Source organism: Echinops telfairi, unplaced genomic scaffold (genome assembly GCF_000313985.2).
Source record: "Echinops telfairi isolate 266 unplaced genomic scaffold, ASM31398v2 ScPeMD7_7420;HRSCAF=8458, whole genome shotgun sequence".
In the NCBI taxonomy this organism is placed as follows: domain Eukaryota; kingdom Metazoa; phylum Chordata; class Mammalia; order Afrosoricida; family Tenrecidae; genus Echinops; species Echinops telfairi.
In genome coordinates, this window is record NW_022111320.1 from 1,278,058 (window position 1) to 1,288,968 (window position 10,911).

Sequence of the window (10,911 nt, forward strand, 5' to 3'; positions counted from 1 at the left end):
TCTCCCCTCGCCCCCTTCTCTGTTGTCCATCCCCCAGGGAGGAGGTTATACGTAGATTCTTGTAATCAGTTCCCCCTTTCCATCCACATTCCCTCCACCCTCCAGGCATCGCCACTCTCAGCACTGGTCCTGAAGGGATCATCCGGCCTGGATTCCCTGTGTTTCCAGTTCCTATCTGTGCCAGTGTACATCCTCTGGTCTGGTCAGATTTGTAAGGTAGAGATGGGAGCATGATAGTGGGGGGTGACAAGATGTCTATTTCAAGACTGCTCTTTTCTGTTTAAATTCACTAACTGCTATCAAGTCAAGTATAACTCATGGCGACCCTGTAGGGCAGCGTAAAATCGCCGCGGTGGGCTTTCAGAAGCCGTAACTCTTTACAGGACTAGAAAACCCCATCTGTCTTCTGAGAAGTGGCTGGTAGTTTCAAACTGCTGACCTTGTGGTTAGCAGCCCAAAGCATAACCAGTAAAATGAATGAAATTTCTTTAATGGAGGATTATTTTTTCAGCGAGGGAGGGCTTTTGTGTGTATGTTAGCTTTATCATTACCACTTGTTTGATTTTCCTGTTCCTGTCTCAGAAAGACATTTATCGCCCTCTCTATTTTCTGGTCCCACTGTGCCTTCCTGAAACCGTTCCTGCGGGACTTATTTTCATTAGGTTATTTCCTTATAGCCCCTGGTGAATCTTCAAGGTTTCAAAACTGTTTGCACTTAGGGGTCATTTTTGTCTTTAAACATGATTGTGTCTGTCCTCCATCAACTGTAGGTTCTCTGCTCCTCTTTACTCTTACTCTGCCCTCCCCGCCTCCTCATGGTTTCTTCAGTTCCTCTCATTCCCCACAGCGCCAGGCTGAGGCAGGGCCTCCCAACATTGCTTACTGGGCTTTAATAACAACTTTTCCACTTCTGAGTCCACTTAAGCTCATAGAATTTTCAGGTTCTTTAGGATGTTGAAACCTGGCTTACCTGGGATTGTCAGGTAATTCTACTCTTCTTTGTAATCCGCAAAGGCTCTCTGGGATAAGCAGTGGCAAGGATGGGGGTACAAAGCCATCAGCAATTCAAACCCCCCAGCAGCCGCCCAGTCGAGAGCTGAGGCAGGCTGCTCCACGAAGACGGACAGTCTGTCCTACGGGGTTGCTATGAGTAGAAATCCACATGATGGCAATGAGTTTCATTTGGTGGAAGATGCATGGGGATTCATAGATCAGTAGCTGCCATTACCCTGGTGTCACTTAGATGACCCTGCCTCTGTCCTCTCTCACAGCAGTTTTGGAAGAATTTGCTTTTTTCCTTCCTTCAGTCAATCAAAGAATTGGAGGAAAGATTTAGCAGTTCATAATATAATTTGAGCTGGGCAAGAATAGCTACCAGTGTGGCATAGGTTTGTGTGTGCAGAATTCTGTTTTGTTAATATGCCTTACGTACTTATCACTTTGTTTCATAGAGAGGTGGCAGGGACTTGATGCGTTGCATAGCTTTATATTCTTTTCAAATTATTGTTGGTAAAATTGTGGTTGGAGTAGTAAATAGAGGTTAAAGAATTAAGTGTACTAATTTTAGATTTAAAATGCTTACCCTAGAAAGATAGCCGTTGTTTTTATTATAATTATTCTTTATTATTACTTACTACCAATAAGTTATTATTGATTTACTATTGGCTAGTCATTACTAGAACACTTTTTCTTCTCCCACTTTCTTTTAAAAATTAATTAAATTAATTAACTATTAGGAGCAAACATGTATTTAACAATTTCTGAATCAGTAACATTGATTGCATTCTTCAAGTGTACAATCACTGTCACCCCCCTTTACTGAATTATTTCCTACCCTGTGTTTGTCTGAGTAGACTAGAGAAACAAATCTAGGAAGACTCATGTGTATAAGACAGAGTTTTATATACAAGAACAATTGAATATTGAGAAAATATCCCAGTCCAGTCCAGATCAAGTCTATAAGTCTATTAGCCTATATGTCTGATACCAATCTATACATTTCTCTTCAGACTCATGCAACACAAGCAATGATGCTGAATGCAGGAAGATCACAGGCCAGTGGGTAGAAAGTCTCGTGGATCCAGTGGTGGAAGAGGCATCTCAGTGGTGGCAGGGGTCTCCACATGGCTCCTTTAGCTCTAGGGCTCTAGGGTAGCTCCATGTGTCTTCTCAACAGGAATGTCTCCAGGGAGTGAGTGTGTGTCCTGCCTCCAGTGAGCTATTTATCTCCTTAGTGCCTTCAAATGAGGTCATCAAGCTGTGAACTGATTGACAGGCTATACTCCACCCTTTCACTCTTAAGTCTCAAATTGACAACAGATTATGTAACTACCACTTAATCCATTAACATAAAGTTATGTGCCCCTCATCTGCCTCTCTAACCTTTGAGTGGCTTTTATAGCTTGATACCATACAGGTAGTTCTTAAAAATAGCAAAATGCTCAAGGCCAACATTCTTTATGAATTAAACTGAATTGTTCTTTGGTTTACAGGAGACTTCAGAGTATATTTTTTGTTTACAGCAACAAGAGGGCTGTGATATGCAGGCTTCCGGCTCTGAATATTTACAAGGAGAAGTGATGGTGAGCTAGAGACTGGGTCCCATGGATACTCAATGGTCAGACAGACAAAGCTAAGGAAGTCAAGGGAAAATGCCATCAGTTACCAAATAGCTGAACTTTTTACCCTTGGTGTAATAGGATTCCAGGAATGTAGACCTTAATATGCTAGGTTAGTATTTACTACAAGGTGACTTATAGTGTTACTGTAAAATGATCTGGTGGTAGAAAAGCACTGAGAAACTAATCTTCTACATGAATCTCAGAATAAGGCATCTGGCATCAGAGAGAGTGGAGGGCTATGGTAGCCAAATGGAGAATATGTTTCCTTTGATATCATGAGACTTTTTCTTGTTCATCTCTCTTCCTTTCTAATTCATGTATCTTCCCTCTCCTTATGTGGCCTTTTTGATCTGAGATCCTCAAATAGTCTTGTAAGGAAATACTCATGATGGGAAAGATCTAAGAGTAAGAGACAAGGAAATTAAGGCTGCTGACTTCCTGCCCTGTGCCACATACACATGAGACCTGTAAAGGTACGAATCCATTCTCTCTGCTTACCATGGGTAGCAATAAACATACACAGATTCATACACACTCGCAAAAGGCACACCCACACACAATTGTACTAGTTCCTCTCTTTGCTGGCTGAAAGCAGTGTTTGAATATGTTATGGTGTGATATAAAAATAAAAAGTTAGTGTTTGTCATTCTGGGGTCCAGGCCATTGACCTAGAGTTGCTCTATCTAACAGAGTAGCCCTAGCCACATGTGACTTCTAAATTAATTAAGAGGAAATAGAACTTAAAAATCAGTTCTTTCATCACATTAGTTGCATTTTAAGTGCTCCATGGTCATGAGGTCGTGCTTATAAATCTATAAGCAATCATACTGGATTGTGTGTATTTGGCACATTTCTATCATTGTAGAAAGTGCTATTGGACAGAACTGTCCTAGGCTAGGAGTCCTGGTGGTGTAGTGGCTACAAGTTGGGCTGTGATTGGCATGGTCAGCAGTTCAAAACCACCAGCAGCTGTGTGGGATAAAGATGGCTTTCTTCTTCTGCAAACAGTTACATTTTTTGAAACCCACAGGGGGTTTTACTATGAGTCAGCATTGACTTGATGGCTGTGAGTTTGTTTTTAATTTTTGTGTTTTGTCCTAGGCTAGTGTTAATTATCTAGAACTCTCTCTCTGGATAGCGAGCACCTTGATAGATGAACCCTGGGGCTTTGCACTTTCCTAGTCTTAGTTCCGGGCACATAGGTGCTCAGTCAAATGTGCTGCGTTTAAAGAGGGAAAATATTACTGTCTGCATACACAAGGTTCTAAGAATGTTTGCTCTATTCAAAATGAAAAGAAAAAATGGAAAAATATGGCAGTATATTTTCATTTAAACTGTCTTAGTATAGCATAGTTATTTTATTTTTCTTGTCATCTTTATTAAAATTGGGATTTTATCTGTATAATGAAATTACTTCAAATGTAATTCAATATGAAGTACTAAGAACCTACTAAGAAACTAAGCAATTTTACTAAGCAACTCTCTATTGAGCACTCCAGCAAGGTCCTTGCCCTCCAGGTATTTGTAGTAGAATTAATTGAGGAAATATTTATTCCACAATAGTATATGAGCTAGACACTGTTCCCTGCTTAATGGAGCTAACATTTCAGGGGGAGGGAATAGGCAATAAATAACATGAACATGTTACTTATAGGATATCTTAAAGGGTGATAATGTTAGAGAGAAAAAATGCAGGGAATGAGCTATGACGTGCAGAGTGCATGTGTGGTTGTTCTGTAACTTTAGGTAGTGTGGACTGGGAAGTCTTCACTGGGTGAGGTTTAAACACAATTTGAAGAGACTCCTGAGTCATGCATGTTCCAAAGGAAGAGCATTCCAGGCAGAGAGAATAGCAATTTATAAGCCCTGAGGCAGGAGTGTGGTTGATAGATGGTAAGTGACCCACATGAAACCATGAACCATAAAGCATGATGATAAACTAAGTCTGGAGGCTGGTGATCAGATGGTTCTAAGTTAAAGAGGGGGCATATATGAACAAATAATAGAAAATACGGTTGGAGAGATTATGGATAAGAATAAGAATATTAATTGTAGAAATGAGGAGTTTGGGGCAAACAACTATTCAACCAAGATGCACTGATAATTAGTGGAGACAGGAATGCAAAAGTTGGAAACAGGAGGAAACAGTAGTCAGAAAATACGGCATCGGTGGTAGAAACAAAGCTGGAGATTTTCAAGACCAATGACGTCTTTACCACAAATCTTTTTTTCAAGAACATAAATAACGACAATCCACAGGGACTTTCCCATCTGGAATCCACAGGAATGAAACGGACTACCTCTGTGGGAAGAGATGATGGAGAAGCTCCGTGTCATCAGCCGAAACAGGGTGAGGGGCTCACTGTGGGCATCCATTGCGTTTTGGCTCTTGTGAACAAGTCCACAAGAGCCAAAACTCAACCTTGAAGCATCCCACCTGAATTTGAAGAACGTCTCAAGACAGATTTGACACATTGAACACTACTGACTAAAGATTTGAGAAGTGATAGGAGGACACCAATAACATCATACTGAAGAAAGCAAAAGACCATTAAAAAGACAAGAAAGAAAACACCAAAACAGATGTCAGAAGAAACTCTAAAACGTGTTCTTTTTCTGAAGCAAGTGGAAGAAATGATGAAGTAAAAGAGCTTAACAGAAAATTTCAGAAGGCAATCCCAGACATGTGCAAGGATCTGGAGCCTAGGGAGTAGAAAGGACAAACCCATTCAGCATGTTTGAAGTTGAAAACACGGAAGAAAAATGTCAAACCTCAAGTTAACATTGAAGGATTCCATTGGCAAAAATATCGAACAATTCAAGAAGCAGCAAACAATGAAAGAAATCCACAGTCACTGTACCAAACAAAAGGATAAAGAATTAGTTGACACTCCATCATATCAAGACAGAGCACATGCTCAAGAGCCAATGAGACTGCAGGAAAAGTCCAAGCTGCATGACGGCATCAGTGGAAAGCACGGCTCCAGGAATCGACAGCCTCTCAGTTAAAGTGTTCACCATGCTGGGAGAGCCCTGGAGCACTCAATGGTCTAAGTCAAAAACTTGGAAGGCAATTACCTGGCCAGCAAACTGGAAGAGATCCATATTTTTGTTAATTTAGAAGAAAGATGACTCAACAGAATGCAGAACTACTAAACAGTATCAATATCGTAAGCAAGTAAAATGTTGCCGACCCAAACCCAACCAGCCCCACCACCGTCCAGTCTGTTCTGACTCAGAGGGACCCTTCTGGAGCTCAGGAGAAGGGCCTCTTTGGGTTTCTGAGACTGTCAGCCTCTACAGGGACATCTCTATGCTCCAAGGCTGAGGATCGTTTTAAAAAATGGCTGCAGCAGTCCAGCAAAAGGGAGGTGCCAGAAATTCAAGCAGGATTCAGGAGAGGATGTAGCATGAGAGTTATCATTACGTATGTCAGCTGGATCTTGGCTGAAAGCAGCAAATACCAAAAACATTTTGTGGGATATGTATCTAAATTGATGTATCTGTATATCCTACTTCTCAGAAGCCTGTCCACTGTGTGTTGAAATGCACTTGAGGGGACTTCAAAAAGTCCATGGAAAAACAGAATTAAAAAATAACGGTGTTTTCCCACAAACTTTTTGAAGCCTCGCATATCTTCACAATGTTACATACATAATCTCGCTCAGGTATTTCTAATATTTTCCATGTTATCAAGCTCAGCTCTACCCTGGAAAGGTCCAACATGTAAAAAAATCTGATTTCAAAATAAACATAAATGTGATTATTTACTTTCCAAAATGAATCATTACTTAGTGCAAAATGCATTTTTCTTACTTTCAAATAGGAGATTTCCCAGGATAGTAGGCTGTAACTAATTTACAGACATTGGCTTTATACTGGGTTTCAAGGTGCACATCTACAAATCATGTAAAGGAAGGTCTACGTTTAACCTTAAGCTCTGTAAGGTCTTTTAGAGATAAACAGTCCAGGGTCATGTATTATCCTTGTTGCCTTGTGCCCTCACAATTTCCCATGAAACTGACCTTTCACTCTTTTGCCTCCTGACCCTTCCTGGCAAATCTTTAACTTCAAGACACTTTAGCACAGCGTTGCTGAGAAGAAGCCTTTTTTAGACTCTCAAGAACATTCTGGTGATCACAGTTCCCGTCAGAACCAGGGCTGTGGTTGCCCAATTATCCTCTTTTCAGAGTCCTCTAGCTATGACGTCTGTTGTGGATCACAAGAGCTAGAGTTAAGGTTTAGGTGGACATTTCTAGAATCAGTCAGAAAACACAAACGCTTTAGCAGAAACCCTCTGTAAGCTATCGCATCGCCATGAGTCTCTTTGCCCATTACCGTCATCCAGTATCCTGGGACACCCAGCACATGGCAAAGCTTCCATGACATTTAGGTCGGAGCCTTAGCACGAATCCTTAGCCTCCTGAGGTAAAAGCATTGTGAACGTGACGTGTTTGTCTTTGTTAGCGTCCCCATTCCGTGTGTAGTGAAATATGTCTTCCTGGAACCCGGAAGGGCATTCGTCAGGGAGAAGCGACATGCTGTTTCGACTGCATTCCGTGTGCCGACGGATACGTGACATCGACCCCAGGTACAGATGGCCACTTTTCACATCTCTGTTCATATGCAGTCAGGTGTTTGTCAAGAGGCCCTTGGGAATCTTCTGTATAAATGTGAGCAGTTTATAACTTAACTGTTGTCCTCTCTCAAGCCATTGGTGTTCTGTGTTAATGTGAACAAATACAGTATTGGGTTTGGGGTCCAACTGCTCCGGTTGAGAAAAAGGCCCGAAAGCCCTTCAACGATAATGGTCCTAGAGGAAGTACAGAGTGAACTACGTTGTTGGAAGGCACAGTTGAGTCCGTTTGACTTGCAGCAACTCGATGCGCAGCAGATGAAGCACTGCCTGGTTCTGGGTCCCCCTCACAATGGTTGCAGATTCTGTGTCAATACATCTTGTCCAGGGCCGTCCTCTTTGTTGCTGCCCGTCCACCAAGCAAGATGTCTTCTCTGGGGGCTGTTCTTTCCTGATACCATAGCCAAAGCCCTCGAGACAAAGTCTTGCCATCTTTACTGCTAAAGAACATTCGGGCTGTCCTTGAGGACAGATTTGTTTGTTCTTTTGGAAGCCCAGGAGCCCTGGTGCGTAGTGGTTGCACTTTGGGTTGCTAACCTCAAGGTCAGCAGTTCGAAAACACCAGCTGCTCCTTGGGAGAAAGATGAGGCTTTCTATTCCCATAAAGAGTTGCAGTCTCAGAAACCCATAGGGGCGGTTCTATCCTTTTCTATAGGGTGGCTATGAGTTGGAATTGATTCAAACTATATGAAATACAAAATATGAGAAAACAAATTCATAAAAATATTTAAGTTTATTTAGGTTTTTTAAGTAGATCAAATAGTAGTGTGTTCATAATTGGTAAAAAATGAATTCTAGTCTACTCTCTACTAATTATCTCTCGTCCCAGGAGCCCCGGAGTTCTGTGAGACAAGCATCGGCTCCTAACTGCAAAGCAGGTGGTGGAAGCCCATTAGCTGCTCTTTGAGAGAAAGACGAAGCTAAGCCGTCAGCTCATGTAAAGATTAATAGTCTTGGGAATCAAATGCAAGGAACAGTTCTTCTCTGTTCTATAAAGTTGCTGAGTTAGACCTGACTCTCTGGTAGTGGGTCTGTTTCTTTGCTTTTTGGCCATCTCTAATGTGAAACGAGAAGATCCTGAATTAAATGAGGCATAACAGGAGCCCTGGTGGCATAGTGGTTACAAATTAGACTGCACTCTGCAGGGTCGGCAGTTCAAAACCACCAGTAAGTCTGGGGGCAGAAAGACTGGACTTTCTGCTCCTGTTAAGCAGTTAGTGTTGGAAGCCCACAAGGGGTCTCTCTGAACCAGCAGTGACCGGTGGCTGTGAGTGTGAGTTGGACTGAAGCCCAGAGGAGGCATGCTTCCCCCCTGAAGACACTGACTGAATGCATTGGTAATCAAAGTTGTTGCACAGATGAACTGGGCAGCTATTACTCTATGAATGCTGCACTACAACCTGCTAAACTTGGGTTTTATGTGCTTAGCCTTAGCGGATGTATTTACAGAAAGAGTCCACATATTTTTAGATGTTTAGGGATAAACCCTTCTGTTAAAGATGGCACATATTACTCGTATCTCTCAACAAACGGCCCTCTAATGAAATAGAATGCAATTAAAGGGGAAAATCCTCTCAAATAGAAAGTAACAACAACAATAATAATAAAAGCCCCTGGCTTCCACAAGGCCTAGTCCCTCATAGACATACATCCTGAGAAATATCACCAAACAGCCATTAATCATTACCTGCATCTCCCAGAGAATGTCAATGATCTCTATTTTATGTTCTCCCATAACCCATCTCAAAGAATTGTTTTTCTCAGGTCCCGATGTTCTCCCTTGGAACCTCTGCCTTTACTGGCTGCCCAAACGTTTTCTCAGCCCGTCAACCCAGTGGTGGTTTTTGCTTCCTTCCTTCTTTTCTACCCATTTTTTCAAATGGACAAATGAGCAATGACTGAGGGCAGAAGGTGGACGGGGGAAGGCTGAATGGGCAAAAGTAAATTCTCTTTAGGAGATAGCAGTGGTATGAGTGGAGGACCCCAACCACGTGGATTTGAGTCAGCCTATCCCTGCCGCACCTTTCTTGGTTGCTTCACCTTTGTACCTTTGATTTTTATATATTTGTTGAATCCTTTATGGAATGTCCTGGGCTTTATGAAGATACATATTTCTCTTCTCAATCAGATAATTGGAAGAGAATGAAAGAGGCCTCTTCCTGAAATGGCCCGTGGAGGAAAGACTTTACAAAGTTGTAAATAATTCTCTATCTGTAATATTATCTGGACAATCTAAGGCTATTCTATCACTTCTGTGATAATGTGGTATAAATGGATTTTCAGAGTTTTTGTTCTAGGGCTTTGAAGGAGAACATGGGGTTTATTTCTCGTCTGTTCTTGGTTCAACAGGTCTGAGGGAGTGTACGCAGTGTGGTGAAGACTATTGGTCAAATGCACAAAAGAGCAAGTGTGTGCTGAAAGAAGTGGAATTCCTTGCTTACGACGAGGCCTTAGGATTCACACTGGTCATTCTGTCCATCTTTGGGGCCCTGGTGGTTTCTGCAGTCATAGTTGTGTACGTGCTGCACAGGCACACGCCCCTGGTGAATGCCAACGACCGGGCGCTGAGTTTCCTCATTCAGGTTTCGCTGGGCATCACGGTGCTGGCGTCCATGCTCTTCATCGGCAAGCCATGCGACTGGTCCTGCAAGGCCCGCCAGATTGTCCTGGCACTGGGGTTTTCGCTTTGTCTCTCTTGCGTTCTTGGCAAGACCATTTCACTCTTTTTAGCCTACAGGATCTCCAAATCCAAAACCCAACTTACGTCCATCCCTCCCCTTTATCGGAAAGTCATTGTATTGATCTCTCTTCTAATTGAGCTTGGCGTATGCATAGCCTACTTGGCATTGGCGCCCCCGAAGGTGTACAAGAACATAGACTCTCAAAATATAAAGATCATTCTGGAATGCGATGAAGGCTCCATAGAATTTCTATGCTTCATCTTTGGGGTTGATGTCTTCCTGGCCTTGCTTTGCTTTCTTACCACCTTTGTGGCTCGCCAGTTGCCAGATAATTACTATGAAGGAAAATGCATCACCTTTGGGATGCTGGTCTTTTTCATTGTCTGGATTTCTTTTGTCCCTGCTTACTTGAGCACCAAAGGCAAGTTTAAAGTGGCTGTGGAAATATTTGCCATCTTGGCGTCCAGCTACGGCTTGTTGGGTTGCATATTTGCTCCCAAGTGCTTCATAATTCTCCTGAGGCCAAAGAGGAACACCAATGAAATTGTTGGGGGACGAGTCCCAACGATAGATAAAAGTATCCAACTCACGTCAGCCTCTGTGAGCAGTGAGATTAACAATACCATGGTGTCTACTGTTGTTCCTGAAGATTAGAGGTTGGGGTGTCCTTCAAACCTACAGTGGCGACATAACTTTACAACCCCTTTCAGGTTGCTTCTGCTGCAGCTCCCTGATGCTCAGGCGTGACATTGAAGATGCAGGTTCTGGTAGTGTAGTCTTCCTATGGTGTAGAAAAGCCTGTGCCGTATGATACCTTGGAATACTTTTTAATATTGCGATTGTAACTCACGTCATTACACTTCAGTCAAACATTTCACAATACCTTGGTATAAGAAGTGTGCAATGAGACTATGTAAAACAAACACTCCAAAATGACAGATTAAAAGTGTGACTCTTGAGTATGTTTTTGTTC

The 10,911-nt window shown here is 42.3% G+C and overlaps 1 protein-coding gene across 1 annotated transcript in view; it reads left to right on the forward strand.

Moving 5' to 3' along the window:
* The window catches only part of LOC101646987 (vomeronasal type-2 receptor 1-like), a 31,895-nt gene extending 21,303 nt beyond the window's left edge, over positions 1-10,592 (forward strand). The window contains exons 6-7 of the mRNA XM_045297658.1: positions 7,089-7,212; positions 9,607-10,592. Of these exons, the coding sequence (XP_045153593.1) occupies positions 7,089-7,212; positions 9,607-10,592 (1,110 nt within the window). The remainder of the gene's footprint in view (positions 1-7,088; positions 7,213-9,606) is intronic.
* Positions 10,593-10,911: the final 319 nt, after the last annotated feature.